Genomic DNA, 23185 nt, shown 5'->3' with positions numbered 1-23185 from the left:
ATATTGATCAATGAAACATTAGAACACTTGTTTTGGTGCAACGAGCTTACCCTAAAATATCCAAAATTTTCAAGACGCCGTAGTACTACATGTGACAATGAAAAACGTAGACAGAGGGTCGATGCACTTGAACATGAAGACTAAACACCTCGTGCATTATTTCTGAATTATCAATGTGCCCTTCAGATTTGGTATGTCTATTCTAACGAGAGGAACGACAGGAGAGTTGCTTTTGATTTTTGTGTTTGGTAAATTGGGTGCATTCACCAGGAATGGCTCAGCAGTAGACTCTGGTACCAGCATCGCCGCCATAGATCGAGAGGTACCCTGGCTCATGCGCAACGAGCATTTCACATTTTTACTGAGAAAATAATAATGCCAATGATTTATATTTGTTTTCTTGTGAATAATCGCATAAATTTGCTTCGATGAAATTTCCTTGAAATTGTTTATTGCACTTTTGTTATCCGGAAGAAATAACCGAACATTCTTGCTTCACCTCAACTTTGCTGGTTTACTGTCCAGATGGATTGAATAAATCACGTCTTCGTGGTCTGGTTGCGTTGAAAATTAAATTTGTTATAAACAAAAATCAAATAAAATTGTAGCACGTGAATATTAGGGAGAAACAGCGTCATTGGGCTTTACGGTTTATCGAAGGGCGCGCATTTAACTCGAACTCCATGCGAATAAAAAAAAAAAAAAGAAGGGTGGGGGTGGCTGACGTACGGGCGTCGCGACGGACTCCGAACTACGTCAGTTGGGATTCGCGACTCCAACGCGCGAGCCGTGTTTTTCTTCAATTATCGAGTTCCTCTTCACATTCGTAACATTGAGATCAAATAGTTTTTTATAAGGAAATAAGTAAAAGGAAAAAAAAAACAATTAATTAAGTGATTGATTGAAGAGCCGCTTATCCGGGTACCGTCGGCCCCGGAGAGGCCTGGCCTACCCTTCGTTGTGGCCATGTTCCACCCCTGATATTTGGGATTATTCAGTGCCATTTTGTACTCCATGATTTTATCCTTCAACATTGTGTAATAATTTTGATACTGAGTGATATATTCATAATTTTCAAACTGAAATAGAGTAACGAATAACTGTTAAAAATTCATTATCAAGTTTGAGTGATTAATTTTTGAGGATATTGAGTATATGGTTAAGAGAATTGAATATGAGTAGAGAAGGGTCATTACAGTTTGTGTTGGAGAGGTCGGAAGGCGTGCGTGCGTGAATGCGCGCGCGCCGTCGTACCGACCATCATATACAGGGTGTCGAAGGCCTAGGGAATTTTTTGTGGGCAGTGAACGTTCCAGGAAATTTCAAGACTTACTATTGTATATTTACGTACTAATAAATATACATGTATGGGGTCTTAAGCACCAAAATTACCTCAGCAGGACAAGCGGATTCAATGAAATCATCAGTTATCGTATTTTCGTGTACAATTTAGTGAAACGTAAATAATCCTTGAGCACACGGCGAGACCCCGGCGGGGCGGACAGGAAAGGGTGTGAGAGAGGGAGAGAGAGGGTAAGAAAGAGAGCTTCTTGTTATCGATCGCTGGAGTTTACTGAGAAGGGCCTCGAAGAACCTCGTGGCTTCAAAGACGTCGATAGTACGTTCAAAGAAAATGAACGAAAGAAGGAAATTATTCAATCCATTCGCGGATAATATAAATAATCATCGGAGTTACTACAATTTCTCTAATGATGTTCAGAGGCAACATTCAATTATTGGTGATATGCAGTAGAACTACCTGTGTACAGCAGTGCCTCCTTCGCGACTAAGAAACAAGAAAAAACCTTATTCCCTTGGGTTTAGAAAAAAACAACTTCTGGAACGAGAAATCCAACTCATGGGAAAATAAAAAAAATTATTGTTTGTCTTATAAGAACACCAACAGAGAGGAGAATTGAAAAATCCACAATGAAAAATAAGTCTTCCATATACTGATTCAAGCAGTACGATTATTTTAATTAAACAATTGGATCCAGTGAGTCACGACGGAAAAATAGCTTTAGCATTTTTGGAAACGAGAAGCATGGTCTCGAGGTACGGTGTCGCGAAGGAAGGTGCCGTGGGTGTAGCAGTTGGGGTTGGACCCATGCACTGCCTACTACCTCACTGTGGTGGACCACATCATCATCTGTCTCCACATCATCCACAGAATCCAAATCACAATCACGTACACACGCATAGCCATCAACCACCATCATCGCAGCAACCCTTAAGTCCTCATGCTCCACACATTGGACAGATGAATCATGGCCAACATCAGCTAACTATTAATATTGGACATCATCATTCTCAGCAGCAACAGGGACAGCATCAACAGCCACCACCGCAGTACCGTATCGTCACGACTAATGCACGTAAGATAAACATGGGGAAAGGAAACAGTGAACATTTTTTACAAGTTAATTTATTAGGAACAATCTCCAGGTCTTCTTTAGCTCAGTTGGATCTTCTTGTAGTCCAAACATTCCTGGAATCGTTTTTACCACTAGAATTCGGAAATCGCGGTTTGATAAGTATTCAGGAGATATTTCATTAATATTCCCTATGATCCACCATTCTGTTCCTCCTCTGTTAACAATTCGAGGATCGAACATTTTCCACAACAACTCCACACGTGTACTCAATAACGTTTTCTCATCTTTATCCAATGAGCTATTATTCTAATCAACATATCAATTGCAATTGCAACCTGAGGTGTTTACATTTGTGACGCCAATGAAGGGTCAAGAGGTGACTGAAAAAAATTGCCATCTCCAATGAGTTGATGATCTCATGAGTTTGAGTGAAAAAATAATGAAAAATTGATATGACTGGGGAGGTAGGTGGCTGCAAAAAAGGAAAATGCTCGTTCTCTGTCGTCTGGGAATTTTACTCCAACTCAATCGTAACATTTCCAAAAATTTACTCATTCCTAAAAAATAAGACCGTTCTCCGGGAAGTATTTGGGAATTTGAATTATAATTAGATGCCTAGCTAGGAGTTATACTCAACGAAAATAGATTAGACAACTGTCTAGTAGATAAATTATAAAAAAAAAATCGTCCGTCGTGATGGATGTTGATAATTTATGAAATTTCATTGGCAAGTGAATGCTCTGTAATGATGTTATTTCTTTCCCCTTTAATGAAGGTTGAAAAAAAAAATTGAATGGAAGTTGGTCGGAGCATTCTTCCAATATAGGTCGATCGATGAAATGCACCTCCCTTTCCAACACAATCCGTTGGAAAGTCTCCCGTTTGGTTTGCCCAATTGTTACGTCAATACACACAAGGCCTAACACTACATATCTTTAACTCGTTGTAATTTCAATGGTTTCTGGTGTCTTTGAAATTTGCACAACATGAGGAGGGTAAATTAGGTTGGAAGGGATTGAATTACTTGTGAAAGTGTAATGTTGCATCATAAATGCCATTTTACTTTTTATTTTCCCGTCCTATGAAAGTTATAAACATTATTATTACAGAAATGGGCTTAGCTCGTTCTAAACATGTCTAACAGGTTTGGAAAAAGGAAACCATGTTTCATTCATCCATTCCATCCATTCTATTACACATCGTCAGGCTGCAGATGTGTTTACAATATTCTCCGAGTTCGCCCTCTGTCAATTCTCAAATGCACTAGATTTCTCGTGACTTGCCACCAGATAGCAGTAATAACGACTGTACCCAGCCCACATGTGTTAAATATGGCTACCTGCAAGCCTCAAGCATATCGTACAACATTCCATTGCGAAATACATAAATTGCTGGAATAATAGTTCGGTTATTAGTGATATAATAATTATTAATTTACAAGTGTTATCAGTGTTGACTTGTCACCGATGGTGAAGAGAATATAATTATCCTACCATCGTTTATCCAAGTTTGGCCTATATCGAGTGCGCGCCAATCCGTTCTTTTGGTTAATAGTTGAATATAACTACACATAAAACGATTTTTAAAAAAGGTGGGGATCCCATAAGTTGATCACATTTAGTCGTAGTCGATGCAGAAGAATAGATTGTAATAAGGAGTGAACACGTGAGAGTAATATACGTCGACAAGTTGGGGTAAAGAAATTAGATTATTTTCATTTCATTAAGTTACTCAGCCGACACCATTTTGCTTATTAGTACCATTTAACAAATATCTCGACCAAAAAATTTCCCAGTCATACAGCACTGCATTACAGTGCTAGAGAATTCAGTGCCGAGACGTAGTATGTGCTGATGCATCTTACTTGTGAAATCGTGATTATTTTTTTTTTTTCACTGGTGCTTCAACTTCCACTTTATTCTCCAATCGAAATGCGCACATTGGAATGTTGAGACGTTAAAAATTCCAAGACATATTCCAATGCTGTACGAAATTATTCCAACATTTTCCAGAAGGAACATCAATGATGAATCGGTTAATGCCTTTCACCATTGAAAAATAATAATAATAAGTGCGAGTTAAATTATTTATATATATTGTTTTCAATGCTGTAAATGAATAGCCATCAGGCGATAATATGCAGTTGGAATGGTCATGTGTATGGCCACGGAAATCACCACCATATTGTACATTGTTTGAGGAATAGCAACAGTGTATTCCACGTTGGCAATATTACAAAAATCAATTGCCTCAAGTAGTTGAGTAAATTTTCATTTTTCTTTCGTCTTTCAATTTTAAGGGTCAGAGTTTCATGTACCTGGACAGAATTACGGTGCCCAACCAGGGGCCCAAGTGGGTGGTGGAGGGGGTAGTATAGGTGTACCTGGTGGTAGAGGACCTTCACTAGGTGGAATTCCTCAAATTGGTCAAAGTACACCTGGTATACAGTCGAGTGGACAGCAACAGCCTCCACAACCACCAACGCCTGGTGTACAGCAACAGCAGCCGCAAGGACCTGCACAAACTACGACACCTCCAGTTCATACACCATCTCCACAAGACATGAGTAAACAAGGCCATTTGCAGGCGCAGCCACCGCTGCAACAACAGTTTGTGCCCAATCAGACAAGGCCTGTGACACAGGTATATTTTTTCATTATTTAATTTATTGAATATTTTTTTGATCGAATAGCAGTTTTGGGCAATTGATTAGAATTTTCAAGACGAAAATTCACTAATTATGGTGCAGGGGCACTGAAAAAATTTGATAAATCACATAAGTGAATTTGTGAATATTTAAAGTCACATTGGAAACTTATTTAGGTTTTAAAACGGTTTTAATCATGCGACAATATTAATTGGATATTATTTATCTGGTCGCTAGACAAGTGCAAATTGTCAAAATAGTTCAAAGCTTCCAATTTTTTAGCTCGAGACTGTTCTCGAAATTCATTGTCTATATAGCTAACTTGTTTTTTTTTTATTGTTCCACTTATGTAAAATAGATTAAAAAAACGTTGTCGAAAAAATCGAAAGTTTATTTTAGAACATTCTTTTAGTAGTTTTCCTGGTAATTTTACCTCAATGGTACAAGTTTTTATTATACAAATGCAATTGGTGATAATTATTAATTGATACTGATTAAAAATTCATTGATACTGATTATTGCACAAGTTTTTTCCAACAAATTTAGTATTGCAACGTGTTGAGTGCACATCGGGGCCAACAAATAATAAATATTTTTCTTACTATACTTGTTGGTTTTTATACAAATATGATTGAGATTCGCTACATGAAAAAGCTCAGAACAATATACCGGGCGACTGTTAAAATTCATAGAGAAGCCTCGAATGATCTAGACACCACGATTGAACACCGTTTGAAAATTGGAAAAAAACATGTTCCAGATTAATTTTGAGGTTAGAAATTTGGTAAAATTCACGTGAGACAATGTAAGCATTGCTGAAAAAAGGGCAACATGGATACCCTGATTTTCGTCCTCCAATCGTCATTTTCAGTTGAACAGTTAATTTTAATGAGTTAATCCTAAGTAGAAAAATTTTTCATCTTCATATCCGAAAATATTCATGAGAAATCCATTTTCAAGTCCGAGTGAGTCACAATCATCATACTTAAATTGTTGGATTTTGGGGATTTCCCCGGGTACAAAATTCACTCCTCCCAAGTTTTATTATTTTCGTTTAAGTGATGATGGTTTATGACCATATTATTTGGGATTTCCCTTGGTTCTAAACCCAAGGGAAATGTCCCCAGTTTCTTCCTTAGTTTTTATCCCATTTGGATATTTCTAAATACATCTGTTGACCAGAAAGAGTTATAAATAGGAAAAGGAAATATTCCAGGGGCTGGAAATTATATTACCCTTTTTAGGGCGAGTCTACCTTGTAATGTCTCGTTAGTCATTATTAAAAGTGTTCGCTTATTTAATACCATATTCAAACATAAATATTAATGACAGAATTCAACTATATGCATCTCATTAATAATATATATATATACGATAGGGATATAAAAGAAAATATTAACTTGAAATTTGTCAACTTGATATTCTAGTAGTTAACTTTCATGTTTTTTTTTATTCGTAGCCTTTCTACCCAGTGGGATCGAGACAACCACAAACGAGAAACATTCATCGTGGAAATCAGGGTGGTACTCCCCATGTCGTTGCTCTGGGCAATGTTGCCACAAATGCTGGACAACCTCCAACCCTATATCAACAAAATATTCCCGTACCTGGTACACCTTCGATGTTCGTCTCTGGACAGGTTTCTAACCTTCCACAAGGGCCTATGTATTCAGTAAACAATCATCTACAGTCGCTGATTGCTGTAAGCATTAGTTTATTATTATAATTATAATTAGATAGATTCTAATGATCGATTCATTTTCGTTATCAACTTGTATCTTTAATTTTGAATTTTCAGTATCCAGCACAGCAGAGGCATCCATCACACCAATCTCCACAATTCTTCCCGGGATATCCACCTCATGCGATTTTACCTCAAAATGTTTATGGTGGATATGCTACCGGACATCAGCAGTGGAGTAAGCAATCATCAATTGTTATTAAAGTGGCTAAGTAACTGAGACCCAAATTACTATCAGAAGCAAAGATTTCAATTCACCTTTCATTCCAAATTGAATCGGTCATTCTTTGAAAATGAAATGTTTATCCGTTCCTTAACAATGTCATATACGATGAATAAATTGGAGGTTCTGATGGTAATGGCCATCTCTTATTTGGCTACCTAATTAACTATATTTTCAATCATTGATACATTAGTACTTTGAAGTTGCATGAAGTATCAGTTTAAGGGAAATAGCTCGCATCATTTGGTAGCGAAATACGTATTCCCTTTTTAAATATAACAAATTTGTTGCCTAAACTTAGAGAAAAATACTTGATAAAATAAGTGAAAGAATTATTCTTGGACTAAAAAAATGTTTTGATTCACAAAACTGTTTTCCGGTAGTATCAATGCAGTAATTCATTAGCAATAGAAAATATGTCGGCGTTTTTCGTCGCTGGCGTGGTTAAAGTATGCTTCAATCGTTGATTCTCAGAAGTCCAAACATGAACCTTGTGATTAGATTTAATAAGGATTCGAATCTACTGAACATTCAGCATCGAGTGTTATAACAAATTTTTCCATAAAATTAAAAACGACCGAAATTCAAGGTAACTAGTACCAAGGGTTTATTGCAAACGACGTTGTCTCGACTTTCAGTCACTTAACTCGAAATGTGTTCCACAAAGAGATAAGTCGACTTATCTCGTCGATTGTGAAGCACATTTCCAGTTAGCGTCGACTTAAACTGGCTGAAAAAAAATGCAGGTTTGAAAAAAAAATCGAGTAAATACGTAGAGTCTAGTTTTTTTTTTTTGTAATTGTGAAGAAATTTACTCATGACTCAAGCTATTTGAGGAATAAGGGAACAGAATGAAGTCCATCACGAACACGAGTAATTCTAACCGAAAAGATAGAGAGATATATTTTGAATGACCCCTCGACTTGACTAGCAATGAAATCAGTAGTAAAACGAAAAGTCTTTACGTTTGCACTTTTCAACGTTTCATTAACAAGTAAACAAAAACGTGCTTCGTGAACGAAAATTCATTTTACGCATTAACACAACTCAAATTCGGGTCAGATAAATTGGAAGTCAAGTCGATTTGACCATTTTTTTTTCAATTTAAATCTTTTTAGTTAAGTCGACATGGCTTCACGACATTTATTAAATTTAGAAATGCTACTTTTAATGGATATTCATGAATTCGTTAGTCATTTAATGCTAATTATCGACGTATTTTCCCCAGATTTTTATCCTCAAACTCATACGCCACCAAACTCGTCGATGAATTTGAATCGAGCGAGTACTAATCCTGTGAGCGGAGCTGGTCAAAATGTAGGAGGCCCGCTGGTCGGTGCCCAAGGAACGACTGGTGTACCACAAGGTACATTACAACAACAGCAGGCACCACCACAACCGATACCTCCAATGGCGATGACACTACAGCCATCACGTAAACTTATTATTTATTCCTTAAAATGTTCCAAAAATGTTCCACTTTTGCTGAGAAATTAGACATCCATAAAAATCTATCCTCATCAATATATTCAAAATATTTACTCTGAGTATTCGGCCTTGCAGAGAAGCTTTTTGTAATCTGCCTGCTCTTTAGAAAGTAATATTTCAACTTAAATGGGAAATGTTATTAGTAAATATCGAGAATAGCTTCCTCCACTAACCCCAAATTTATATTTATTTGGATAATGATAGATCTTTTTGTAAGTATTAGCATCAGGAAACGTCTTTTCTTAACGTATCTCTTCAGGTGTAATTTTCAGGTGAAGTAAATGGCATTTAAAGCACCAAATTGGGTAAAACTTAAAGATTGTTAGTCAACAAATAGTCTTCGCTAGTAATTCAATAACGAGTATTAATATTTGAAATTTTTCTGACTCATTTTACTTAAGAAAATTTGGAATTATAAAAATGAAAAAAATAATGAAGGATTTTTTATGAAGATCATACTGAGTATAATGCTTAGATCGTTCATCATAACTGTAGAATTGGGAACTCAACTTAGACTACCTGGAAATCGCTACTTTGAAGAGATAAGAAAATAATTTTTTTTCTGCGAAAAATCTTGATTCTCCGCTGAACTGTTGTTTTTGTCAGTGCAAAATTACCTTTGGAGTTAAAAGGCCAGGGTAATTTTCATGAGAAGATGTGGAGATTAAGTTTTTTGTTTTTTGTCACTAGTGTGGTTTATTGGAGCCCGCAATAAACCACACTAGTGACGCACAGAATCACGAAAGCGAGGTTTTTATGTTTTCTGCTTCTTTAACTAAACAATTTCGACGACAGCTTAACAGAATAATACATTAGGTGGAATTTGTTTATAACACAACAATATATTCTAACCGTTGAAGATATTGTATGATGCGAGTGTTCCTCAGAATTTTAAAATCATGTGGATATTAGGGTTTAAATCCAATAGAGATTACAGATATGGGACACTAATTTAAAGTGAAACATTTTCTCAAAATTTCAACTCAATATTTTAATTGAAATTTTCATGTAAACCGTGTTTTACTTCCTTCTCAGCTTATCCTGGACACAATCGCAGTGCACAGAACCCTGTGAGTACGTATCAAAAAATGACGACGCGGGCATTTGCCATAATGGATATAGTGAATCCAAATACAGGTGAAAATGTGGCTGGTGAAATATACAGAAACGCTGCAGCGCCGGAAGAATTGAAATCCCGTGAGACTCCTCAACCGCAGGTGAGTTACACAATAACTATCGCAAGTATAGCAGTATAACTATGCCAAATGACCAGAATAAAAAGTCGATGCTAAAGTTTTTTCTCTCCTTTTTTCCCTGAAAAGCTTGATATGATACTACAATTTCCAGAAAACATATAATAATTAACGAAGTTACGAATTCGTATGAATTTCGAATTTTTATCACTGTTGTTTGTATAGAATCCAATATCTTCGAGGGATATACAACAATCTAATTATCCCTCGACAAAATGATGGGCAAAAACCATTGACTAAATTCTAAATAATTGAATACTGAGCTATTTATGATGCAATCTATACTTAAGTACTAAATACCTTATATTGAGCAATAAACCCCTGGGTAAAATTTATCTTTCGAGTCAATTACGTCGAAGGATTATCTTTTAATATTTCAGCCTGAAGAATAATTTTTTATTTATGCTGTAAGCCCATTTAAATTACCACTGATTTAGCTGGAGGGCCGTGCATTTAGGAAATTAGGCTGGGACATCGCGAAGGTACTGGGAAGGGTCGATTAAAGACCGCTAAAGTCATACCATCTAGCATTAATCAGTTTATTAATTACATTTCTCCAAGCTTCTAAACACTTAATAAATTGATATTTAGTGTTCAAAGTGGCATTCAATTACAATTAAGTAGTTAGTTCTGTCCATAATTGCTTTGACACACCCAAGAACATAAAAAAATAATTGAAATTGAATTGTTATACACAGTAACTTTTTTATTAGCCTATTGCATATTACTATATCGTTCGGTGATAAACGTCATCACTTTCATATTCTGGTTATTCGGGTTTGAAAATACAAGATATCCACAGATTGGAGTTGCAAAACTATCTAACGTCTGAAAACCTTATACTTGGAAATGAATGATACTGGCGATTGCGTAACATGAAAGTCTATATACACTGAAAAAGAAATATAATCGAAGAAAAGAATTATTTTTTGATTCAAGTATTCAGTATTTTTCAATAGTACCAAGGGAATAATCCCTTGACAATACAAAATAATTAATTCTGATGGCCCTAAACACACTAGATGTCATGATGCGTTAGCATCTATGTGGTCTCAACCACACTCTTTTAGCCCTTGGGCAATCAACTTTTTTAAATTTGTGATTCGAATGGTTCGTCAAATGCAAAAATGGAAAGAACTGAACTGGAAGTACTGCCCTCCAAGATCCATCGACTCAAATTTCTTCACAAATATTATTTTATTCTAATACAATCGTGAGCACATTCCTAGTATTGCGCCTGTATTCAGTGAAAAAATTTGAAAGAATTTTGAAAACTATTATTTTCTAGTTGAATTAGCAGTATTGATAATTTTTTTAGTTAGTGAGTTACCAATAAATTTCCTTGCACAAAAAAAAACAATTGTGATCTGTCACACAGTAATGGTGATTTTTTCAGAATTCGGCAATAGCCGCTGAGTTTGCATCACGCGTAGCAAAAGCAGCTAGCGAAACAGAAACTAATTCATCAACGATTAATGCTCAAGAGCATAATCATACACCGTCATCGTCGTCAACAACAACAACAACACCGAATACGCCAAGCATCAAACCCGAAATAAATTCTAACAAAGAACCTATCAATACCCAGTGCAATAATGTTCCCATTACGCCTACACAATCAAATATTCCTAGATCCCCAAATCCTGATAGTCAATTAGCTCCTCAAGAAACGTGTCAAGTTAAAGTTGAACCCAAATCAGTGGTATCGGTAGCCAAAGAATGGCCACGTAATGATACTAAACAACAAATAGTTTATCAAGATGACCTCCGAATACCACCACCTGTTACTAACAAAGACAATATTCCTCCCAAACAGTCCTCTCCCATTCCCCCGGCAACTGATTCTGAAGCAAAAAGCCCGATTCCCAATGTATCAACGAGCTTAGCTTCATCTCAATCTGCAAACACTGCCCCACAAGCAACCAGAGAATCATTTTCATCGGCCAAGACGACATCAAGTTCACCACCAAGACGGAAACCCCATCAGCTACAACAGAGTGCAGCTCAGGTTGTGTTGACTCCGACACCAACTGCCACTGATTCACCAGCTGTTATTAATCCTGCACTGAGTATTCCAACTTCGGAACCTGTTAAGGAACAGGAGAGAGAAGTCAGCGAGAAGAGTCTCGGCCAGAAGGATGTTACACCAACGGCAGCTACTAATCATACTGAGGAACAGCAGCATTTCCAGAAAAATGGAGAGCCCGTTGATAAGGCCGAGGAAACAAAGGCTGAACAAAACTCCCCAGATGGTGAGTTTTTTTTCTTCTTCATTTTTTATGTATCTTTTTTTTAATTATCAGGGATTCACCCGCTGGAACGCAGGGGGTAACTTAAGCGAATTTAATTTCAACAATTTCACGCTACTTATTGTATCCCCATAGTTTTCCCTTAGGTAGATATCCGCATATCCTACATATCATTTTCCTTGAATTTAGAAATTGAGTTTAACTTTGGGCAATTGGGGTGGGTTTACTGATGAAATTTTAAACGTGTGTGGAATGGAAATCTGTTCAAAGGGGGTATATTTTTTGTGTCTCATGGGGCATGAAAAAAAACGTTCTCGTTGCGCCGCGCATTGCCCCACGTGCTTATAATCTTTGCTTTGGGCTCGGAAGACGATCCTCCACGTGGCAGAGACATACATTTTCGAGTTAGTAATGAAAATCGGTATTTTTTAATATTATACACAATCATTTATTTAGGATTTTCCCCTTCATTTATCAGTTTGTTCGATAAACAATTATAAGCTTGAACCAATCAGTCAGTTTATAGTTTGGTATTCGACAAAGAATTACAGAAAAAATTCATGAAGATTAAGCCTACGTGAAAGTTTGTAAATATTGAAAAAAAACCGCCTCCGACAAATTAACAATTTTCGCATCTGACCTTCTATACACCAAGAAAATAATGATTTTTGCCAAATATCCATTAACTTTAGAAAAATATTTACTTATTCAATCCTTTATTTCCAAAATTGAATCATTCCCTGATAATTCTGATCAGGTTTGAATTACGTTAATTATATTTTCCTAGAAGATGTTCATGGAATTTATAACTTCGCGTGAACTCTTACAATAATTGTGAACATTTAATAATCCATCCAAATTCTTCTCTCAAGAAAATGAGAAATTAAGAAAAACTGGATACCTTATCATGAAATTCATTCTAAGTCATGTACAAGATACTCATTCTCTAAAGTAATACGATTATTATAATTTAAACCTATCGCTTCCCCCCTTGGAAGTGATTAGACCGAAGAAATACAATTTTGAAAAAATAAATACTTCTTTGAAGTAAATGGACATTTAGCAAAAATAGTTTTTTTTTTTGATGAATATAAGAATGAGGCCATATCTTTCGATAAAAACATTCTCGGTGAGAGGGGGTGGGAGGGGGGGATCGTTAATGACACTTAAATGATGAGGAATATCATTCTTTCGACAGAAGAAGTACACTGCTTCTTAGTTATATAAATTTTGCCCTTTTGCATTATCTCTTGATTTGTTGGCTAGTCAGTAGCATTGGAGAATTGATAAAGAAGTTAATGCACTACTTCAGCACTCAAGTATATTTATTAAATAGTGAAAGATAAAATTTGTTATGACCTCTCGTCTTTTTCAAAATCAATTATCAAGACTTTATAATCACTTTTTTTTTCAAAAATTGAGAAAATATTCGTTCGTTTCATTTTCAACCAGTGTGATTCAAATATTTCTTATTTTAAACTTGAACTTCGTATCCTCGATAGCTCTCTCTATGCGCAATATTGATAATATTCCGGATAAGTAGAGGACGGTGAAGTAAATATGTCTATATATATAGATACACGAGCGAACCGTTTGGTAATTAGAATCGTGTCACTCAATAAACTATTATAAATTACGATAAATATACGTATTTGATAGTTAGGGTTTGGCATTTTTACCGAGGAGCATGCGATTGGTTTAAGGTGCCTGTGATTGGCCCTTTTAGTGTCCTCCGTTGGCTGTGTGCCGTAGGTCTGTTTACCTTTAGCCAACCGCATCCAAGCCCAGTGGTTGAGTCAGTTTCCGGTATAGCCACGTGCTACCACGTTGTTCAGTAAATCTTTTTTCAAGTTTCTTGATGTTCAATTTCAATTTGCTCACACCAAAAATATTATAAATATTACAGAACAAAAAGCGATTAACTTAACACATAACATATATAAATAAAAGTGTCAAATGAGAAGAAGAAATTATTCAATGAACAGAAATAAGTCCCAATTAATTGTTTTATATTAACTTTGTTTGTTCAGTGAGATTTCTCTTTGATAAATTTTAGTTACTTCATGTAGACCTCGTGGGGTTCGAAATTATCCCATCGAGGTCGAATTCCTCGCTATGTTCATTCGTATATTCTAGTCAAAATTATTCATGAAAAATAAAATCAACCGGTCATTGGAAAACTAACTATATAAACATTGATGAACTGGATTCATGGAATGTGAAACTCTTCAAGTAGGAAGCCCCAATGTGTAAATTATAGTGAATGTTAAATTATCGTACGCTGACTATTTCCAGTGAAAGCCTAGCAATGCCGAAAAGAAAATATGGTGAGAAGTTTTAAATAATCTTTTTATTATTGTAAAAAGAATTTTCGATAAAGGGATGAAGCCGTTAGATTCATAGTACCCTGAGAGTTATGAAAATGTCTTGAGACTGTGACGTAAAATATGGCAGAAGTGAGGGGTAGGGATAAGACCCAACACGAATAGTATGACGTCAGTGATACGAAGATTGCCGAAGTTAAACGAGTTGTGTAAACTTTCGGCAATCTTCGGTCTTTCATATTCCACCATTGCTTCGACATCGTTACCAATGAGATACGAAGGAAATTGTCTGGTCACTTATGCACCGAATTTTTTCGGTTGTCCCAATGGCAGAGTCGCAAGGGCGCGGGGTGGGGAAAAGAGGGGGGTGGAGGGGAGGTAGTGACGCCGAGGTTCTTCGATTGGAAAGGAGGGAAGAAGTACTGGCAATTTTGTAGCCCTCCAGAAGCCAACGCGTGCTGGTCTATCCAGCTGGGCTCATACTCTTGATAAATTCACGGGCTTTTTTTTATATATATATTTTTTTTAACAAATACAAAAATCAGAATTTAGTCATTTTTATATTTTTAATGTTATATACGGTAACTAATACGGTTGTGATTTTTTAGTACTACGGAATATAATTATTAATAGTCGAATTTTTACGTGGTCCACACTTTTTACACGTGGTCGTTTATTAACGTTATTGTAGATTGTTTGTTGTTGTATATTTTGATACCGAGTTTTTAGTGTTTTTTTTTTAAGTATTATATCGATATTTTTTATACCCTTTTTCGATTCAATCGAAAGTTTTATTGAAATGAAGTGGAAAGTTCGCAGCGATCTGGGAGAATGGTCTCGTCTCGTTATGTATGTATGTATTTTAAAATTATTTATTAATGAATATCTATTTATTGATGAAGGTTATTTACTGAATAATTAGGGCAGAGTAGGGTATTCATTTATGGGAACATAACCTCAATTTTATTTTGTGGCAACGTGGTCGCCGCCACCATCTTGTGGAATTCTAAGGGGTGCACGTTTCCGTTTTACAAGATATTGTATAATTTATAAACTTATGACTTGCGTTAATCATGCCACAGTAGTCATAACCATTTTTATTTATTTCCTCGTTCAGTCGTAAATATGATGTCCATATTTTAGTTCATTAGAGGATCGGTCTCGTTATGATAAACGTGAGAATGGTGGACGGAAGTGAACGGGACAATGTGGTGACCCATATTAACGAATGATATTTTTTTTTTCAACTCTCTCGTTAATCATTATTGGATGGCTACTAATCAACAATATATTGCGACCCTGTGGGATAAGAAAAATCTATTTTTACAATTGATTTTACTTATGCAGGTAAATCACGTGCATAAGTAATGGCGCTGAGTACCACCACGTTTTTGCCACGTGCTTTTCAATTCCGAGAATCGTCTATTGCTCATGCGAATCACTAATCAGGTTTTCTTTTTATTGTCATGACGATGAGGAATAATTTATTAATATCAATTACCCAACTATCACTTAACATTATTATCTTTAAAAATATGTTGAGTTATGAGGGGTAGAAGCACATGGTCAGAATATTGTAGCCATTTTGAGTTTGTAAGATGGAAGAACAGTCATTCACATTGGAGACCCGGTGGGTCCTCTCATCGTTTCTGAATGTGATGATACACTTTCTTCCTGATTTAATTCTCTTTTTTTGTCTGTTGAATTTCTCATCAATATTTGCATAATAGACTAGAGGAGGATAAAGAGCGAGAGAAAATGAAATTTAAGGGAATATTGATCTTGAAACATTTGGAAATTATTTTATGGTGATAATGAGGTGGGAGCTAAAATAGAATGGAATATGATTGTGACCATAGAAGGACATCTCACAATCAATGTGGGTGTCGTTGCACGCCATTTATTTTTAGATATGTGTGAAATGTATGAGAGCATTATTTTGTAAGTACTCAGTTCACATTTACGAAGTCCTTTCATGGGGGGGAGGGGGGTCTAGCATACATTCACGTTGTTCCTTCGATCACCAGCTCTTTTGTCGTTTCAAGTCGTCCTTCAAATGATTTGCTTTTACTTACAAGGACGATCGCGAGGCACTAAGTGTTTTCACTTAGTTAACGTTGTTTAAGATTTTTTAAATAAAAATCAATGTTTTTTTTCTATATTATCGCCACCAAAATTATGTCCTGGATCGTAGAAAATCCTGAATAGTGTACCGACAGCGTCTAAAGGACCTTATTCGTTACTTTGGTTGCACACTTTGAAAATCCTGAAACTGGTTTCTGAGTATATTTTTCGTATAGTTTATTTCACGTCATTTTGTCAGATCAATAAATAATTCATTCGCTCATTTATCTGCCTTTAAGAAGGGCTCTATCAACACCGAATGATACTGAGTGTGAAAAAATAAATTATTGATTAATTTTCAAGCCCATGATAATACTAAAATATGAAATTCTCACTGATGTTCTCCGTATTTCGATTCTGTTCATCATATTGAATAACGGCATTTAATACAGCAGTTAGCTTTTACATATAAATTTACTATATTTTACTCACCGAGAATTGAGGTAGATGGGCGGATTCATTCCACCCCATTTCGATTACTTTCCTTATTTACGGGGCCCTGTCGGGAACGGGTTGTTCAATCCCATAGAACAAAGAAGGGAGGGATCTGATGTTACGATTGATGCACACATTAATTGAAGGAATGTGAGGGAAACTGGTTAGTCATAAAAACTTGCCTCTCCTTTTTTCTTCTTATTTTGCTAGACAAGTTTTTTTCTCAAGTATTGCATTATTCAGCAAGGTAGCTTTTCGGGCATTAGTTGAAAAATTACCGGATATAAAGGTGCGAAAAATACAAAATTTCATTGAAAAGAGATATTTGCTCACAAATTATTAACTCGACGTGGTTTGTAAAATGTTATTCAAACTACTTTCATGCATGAGATTACGTAGTTTCCACTCGCCAGCTGGATAACTCACTGTAATATATAACTATATATATTGACGCAATTAATTCCGATTTTTTTTCCAATTTTTCAATTGAATAATTATGAGAAAATGGTTTTAAAATGAATATTTTCAAGCAACACCGGCACAACTTTGCGATTGCTAGGTTAGAAAAATCATTAAAATCACCATGTGCGCGTGCTCCTGAAGACGACACTCATATGACACCCATTGAAACTAATTTAAGAAATTGTATGCCCGTTGCTCGTCTGTTTGCGCCAGTTTGTAAGTTAAAATAGACACGCGAAAGTCGCGCCGATATCATCGTCGAAAATTTTTCATTCTCCTTAATTTCAATTCTGGAACATTTATCGAATTATTTCCTCCAATTTTTACATAATTTTTGAATTTTATACATTACATTTTTATATTTGAAAATATGTAATTTTAAAATTTTTGGTGTAAAGTCATCAGTTTGAGGCAATAATATTTAAACTGTCGCATGTAGAGCCAGCCAGTGAACATTCGTGAAAAGTCTTCAAGGAATTACATAAATGAACTTTGAAAAGTTTTCGATGTTAATGTTTATCACAGTAGTATTGTCGCCTTTATAAAAGTGAAGCTACATGTACGTTGGCAAAGATCCTCCGATGATTTTATAAATAAATTCTGAATCAGTGCAGCTGCTCACAAGCATCGTGAAACTCGAGACTCACGGGAGTCTAAACTATTGTTATCATTTTTTTTTGTTTTCCATTTCTAACCAATAATTTTTCAACAAGGAATTTTGATAGTATTGTATTGAAATAAATTCGTGCAAGTTAAATATCATAGAACAACATAAATGGAGAAGTTTTTATCAGTAGTTTTGTGAAACAGAAGATCATCGCTGCAACTTGAGGCTTATAGAAATGAGTGAAAGGACAAAAAATGGCAGCGGCCATCGTACCGGTGGCGGTTCAAGATCTAGAAGTCGAAATCGACGTGGATCGCGAGATCATGGTACATCTGTACACTTTCAACCTCATTCATTCCAAAAATCCCATCCAGGTACCATCCTCTATCCCTACAATACCCTCTTAACACTATGTATCATCGTCATCTGAGCATTGTGATTGTTCCTCATTAAATTCGATTCTCTTTATCTCGAAAATTCCAAGTATTTATGAACTCCTAGATGCATTAAATTTTTCAAGAAAAGGGAAGAGAAAAAGTAACTCGTAGCGACGACGGTCTAAAATTATCGCGTTGCTCAAAGGGGCACCAGCGGTCTCGCTTTTCATTTCCATACATTTTTATGCATTTTTTTTTCTCTTTTTCCAACTTAATCAGATGTTCATGATGGAATATCTACCGTATGACTTGGTTATTTTTTTTTTCATTATTGAAACTAATTTGCCAAATCTAATGATGTTTTCACAGAATTTGAAGATCAACTTTGTTGGTGTAATTTCATTCCTAGAATTGTCTCAATAAACACTCGTCAATAACGTCGTTCTTAATTTTCCATTTTTCAGGTAAAGGTACCCAAAAACAAAAAACCAAGAAACCCAAAAGTCGTGATCTCAATCGCAAGGGTGCGGAGAAAGAGGGTACAGACATGGATGCCTTCTCAGTACCCCAACCAGTGAAACCTAATACTAAAATCGAACAGGATAATATTCATGAAAATTTGCCAATGAAGGCTGTTGGTAGTACTGAAACAAGAAATGAGAATTCAGTTAAAGGCAATGATATATCTGAGGGAAAACCAGACGTTCAACCAGAATCAATGATTCAAGCGGATCAGGAGGTAATAAAGTCTGAGAAAATTGAAGAAACTTCCCAAATTCAGCAGCAACAGCTAGAGAAAAATATTCAAAATCACAAAGATGTTAGCAAAGAAGCAACTCCTACCATCGAAGACAGCAACAAGTCCTCGATTGTTCCAGAGAAATGTACTAATGACGTAGTTGATCATGCTAACATGACAGATGTGAGTGAAGTTGAGGCCATTGTTGCCCAAAAGAATGAGGAAAATGCCAAAGTATCTGGCTTACCTCGCATCCCCAGTGAACCGAAAACTACATCTGTGATTGATAAACAGAATGAAAATGAACCACCTAATCAATCAGATGTTAAAGCGTCAGTTCAATTGAAATACCAATATGAGGATGATCAGTGGAGTCCAAAAAATATTACTGGAAAAAAACGATATGGAAGAGATCTCCTGATGAAACTACAAGAAGATCCAAAAAGTCGAATCAGACCCACCAATTTACACGACTTGGACGTTGTCCTCAAGGATAGCACGAGACAATCTACCAGAAATATTGTTGATCTTAGTGTTTATAAAGGCAACAGGACGCACGAAACTCTGTTCCCTGGATTTGCTAAATCTTCGTTCAATGCTAAACTGGTAAATATATGTTTCATTATTAATTTTATTTTTCTATCGCAAGATTATTGAAAAATTCAATGATGGTTTCATTAATAAATGAAAGTAGTGGACTGAATTGTGTTGACAGACAATCTAACGACTGATGAATATTAAATTGCTTAATAATATGAGAAATATGATAATCCAAATGTTTTACTACATGAGAAATTTTTTAATTATCTTCCAGCCACCTCCTCCGAATAAAAAGAGTTACCAAGGCAGCAAAAAACCGTCTAAACCCAATGTGATTCATGTGTCGCTTTCGTTAAGCGAGGATGTCAAACTTCGAGAAACTGAGAATGCATGGAAACCAGGAAGATTAAAGAGTGAAATGTTGCCTGGTGAAGAGGCTAAATCCCAATCCCTTTACAAAAAAGTGAGAAGTGTATTAAATAAACTGACACCACAGAAATTTAATACATTAGTGAATCAAGTTAGAGCACTGGAGATTGATACACAAGAGAGATTACAGGGGGTTATTGATCTAGTGTTTGAGAAAGCTGTTGATGAACCAAGTTTTTCAGTTGCTTATGCCTTGATGTGTAAAGAATTGAGTGGTATGAAAGTATCTACCGGGGAACAAAAAGTTGATGACAATGGAAAAGCTTCTGAAATGTACGTAGACTTCCGTAAATTACTGGTTACGCGTTGTCAAATGGAGTTTGAAAAAAATGCGGTTGATGAATCAGCGAGAGAGGCAAAACTACAGGAAATTCAAAATACAACTGATCCAGATAAAAAGAAAGAACTCCAGTTTAATTTATCGCAAGAAGACAGAAGGATACGAATGAAATCTGTTGGCAATATTCGTTTTATTGGTGAACTCTTTAAACAAGACATGCTTATTGCAAAAATTATGCACACATGTGTTAAACATCTCCTTGCAACACCTGATGAGGAAAATCTTGAGTGTCTTTGCAAACTATTAACTACAGTTGGTAAAACTTTGGAGCCTAAAAGTGAAGCCGAAGCTTTCCCGGGATATTTTAACCAATTAGCCGAAATGTCTAGCAAAAAATCGAGTAAAAAAATCAGCTCGAGAGTTAGATTTATGATTCAAGATGTTATAGACTTGAGGGCTAGACAGTGGGTACCTAGGAGGGATGACAGTAATCCCAAGACTATGGATCAAATTCAGAAGGAGGCTGAGTCAGAAGAATTAGAAATACTACTGAATAACAGTGCACCTATGAATACACCAAGAAAGGATGATCGAAATAATGACAGAAGACGAAATCGTAAGTTTATTTATTTATTTCATTGATTCTTCCAAATTTTATGTTTTTTTCTACGAATTCTATAATGAAGAATTTTCATTTCTTTCATGATGATAATTTTATGTCATGCCAGACTGGAGTTTCTGATACTCTGTGATTTTTTAATAATTCTGATAACCTTGTAAAACTGCTCAACGATGTTTCACTTGATCGCTTAGCCCTTTTTTATTGATATATGTTTTCATTTGTCTAGGTGGAGGTGGTGGCAGTGGCCCTGGCTCAGAGGAGGGATGGTCCACCGTTACTGCGGTTGGAAAAACAAGTAGGCAGCCATATTCTGTTGAAGCTTCAAAATTGAATGCGAAATCACTTCCACTGGATGAAATTAAATTGGGTAGTAGAAATGCATATTTGTTTGGTGGATCTGCTGCAGCTGCTAAACCAAATACACTTGGTACTCCCAATAAGTACGCTCCCCTGGAGAACCTGGAACAGGATAAGCCACGAGTTACGCTTCAGTTGTCAGGGTGAGAATTAATGATTATTGTTTCTGGTTTAGTATTGGAATGAAACATAATGCAAATTTATGATGAAATTTTTTTTTCAGACTAGAGTTTCTGAATCTTCTAAAACTTCTATGATTATTATATTGTACTGATGCGATTCATTAGTAATAACTTCTCTTTCTCTTTGTTAAAAATATTGTGCTAATAAACGTATGGTATTACTTGTTACTACAGATCAAGGTCAACCGGCGCGAGAGACTATGGCCGATCCGAACAATACAAGGGATGGGGTGAGTTGAAAACTAAAATTTCTACACTTACTCTTCTTTGTTACAAAATGATGATAATTTTTCATAACTTGAAAAGCCTCGAAGATTGAGAGTTTGATGTTGCTTAGCCAAAAGGATTCTGAAATAAAATATTCTAAAATTAATTTTATATAGTTTTTTAAATTGACAATAGTTAAACTGATGATTTTAACTTACAGAAGGTCGAGGCTCAAGAAATGGTGGTCATATGAATAGCAGTAGCATGTCATCGAGTCGTGAAGGCTCACTTCTGGAGGCATCTCGTAGCCAGAGCGTCTCCATGCCCTCACAATCGGCGAAATACAAACCACCTTCAATGACAATGCCAAGTAATCCGGTGAACAGTAAACCACCCAAAACAGAGGAACAATTGAAGAAAACTATCAGAACGGTTCTGGATATGTGCAATGGTCCACAGACCGAGGCATTCATTACGGTAAATATATATGTGTATGCATTTCGATTTATCTAAAATATCCCATGTCAAATGAGTCTGTTTCTGAAGCTCAGCTTCTTGGAAATAGATTTACATTTTTTCCTAAGATTGGAGAAATAGAAAAAGTATCAATTTTATTCAGGGTTTTAAGAGAGTCTATCTCAGAAACATGATTAGTTAGATTTTTCGTTTTTCTCGAAAATTTCCACTACGGTACATGCACGCTCCTTAGATCCATCTCTGATTACCCAAGGAGATGCTTGAGTCATTGGTGTGCTATAATAGGCAATACCTATTTTCTAGTCTTTGTTTGTCGATTAAATTTTTGATTTGAACGTGCAAAAATTATTCTATGTCGATAATTAGTCTGGAAAATGGACACTCAACAACTCAATCCTTTAATGTGAAGTATTTCCCATGTTTAATTGATTCATTACTAATCTATGCTTCATTTATAATTACTTCATTTGTAGGATGCTGTCGACACGGTGAAAGACCAGTTCGACAATTCCACGTATCCCATGTTTGTATCGGACACGTTGAACGCATTACTGGAAAAACCTGCTCTATTTAGGCAACGATTTGCAGCTCTTTATGCTCACATGATAAACAATAATATGATTCCCCTGTCGCTATTCCAATCTGCGTAAGTAGTTGAATTATTGATAATAATTTAGATTAAATATATCCCTTTCAAATCTTTTAAATGATGATAATATCGATAACTAGAGAAAAAATACAAAAGTATTTTTGTGTTGTTCAGCCAAAAGGATACTGACATTATTATGCGTTATAAACAAATGTATTTTATCTGTGAATTTTTATCTAACAATATATATGTTATTCTTTAACAGTTATGAAAAAATTTTGGAAGAAGCCGACGATTTAGCCATTGATGTTCCCAAATGTTGGACATATTTTGCGGAAATTCTGGGTAAGTTGTAGTTTCAATTTATGAAATTCTTCATTTTTCACAAGCACAAAAAAAAATGATGTAAATTATTCTTACACCGTATTAACCATGACGGTTTGTAAAAGCTCAACAGG

At 35.7% G+C, this 23185-nt stretch overlaps 1 protein-coding gene and 1 non-coding gene across 4 annotated transcripts in view; both read left to right on the top strand.

Moving 5' to 3' along the window:
• LOC135163264 (eukaryotic translation initiation factor 4 gamma 1-like) overlaps positions 1-23185 on the top strand; it is a 46013-nt gene that overhangs the window by 18851 nt on the left and 3977 nt on the right. For 2 of the 3 annotated variants that reach the window (XM_064122534.1, XM_064122535.1), the window contains 13 exons: positions 4675-5018; positions 6482-6724; positions 6821-6941; positions 8215-8421; positions 9510-9691; positions 11124-11979; positions 18770-19650; positions 19859-20909; positions 21142-21415; positions 21629-21684; positions 21882-22138; positions 22612-22784; positions 22993-23072. In XM_064122534.1, coding sequence (XP_063978604.1) covers positions 4675-5018; positions 6482-6724; positions 6821-6941; positions 8215-8421; positions 9510-9691; positions 11124-11979; positions 18770-19650; positions 19859-20909; positions 21142-21415; positions 21629-21684; positions 21882-22138; positions 22612-22784; positions 22993-23072 — 4725 coding nt within the window. Of the gene's footprint in view, positions 1-786; positions 2376-4674; positions 5019-6481; positions 6725-6820; positions 6942-8214; positions 8422-9509; positions 9692-11123; positions 11980-18769; positions 19651-19858; positions 20910-21141; positions 21416-21628; positions 21685-21881; positions 22139-22611; positions 22785-22992; positions 23073-23185 lie in introns of those variants that run through there. The other variant, XM_064122533.1, reaches the window with a different exon arrangement.
• Positions 22357-22521, top strand: LOC135164158 (small nucleolar RNA SNORA53). Its single transcript, XR_010299241.1, has one exon. It is a non-coding gene; the product is annotated as a small nucleolar RNA SNORA53 (small nucleolar RNA).

Source organism: Diachasmimorpha longicaudata, chromosome 6 (assembly GCF_034640455.1).
Source record: "Diachasmimorpha longicaudata isolate KC_UGA_2023 chromosome 6, iyDiaLong2, whole genome shotgun sequence".
In the NCBI taxonomy this organism is placed as follows: Eukaryota; Metazoa; Arthropoda; class Insecta; order Hymenoptera; family Braconidae; genus Diachasmimorpha; species Diachasmimorpha longicaudata.
This window is presented reverse-complemented; position numbering and strand designations above follow the sequence as displayed.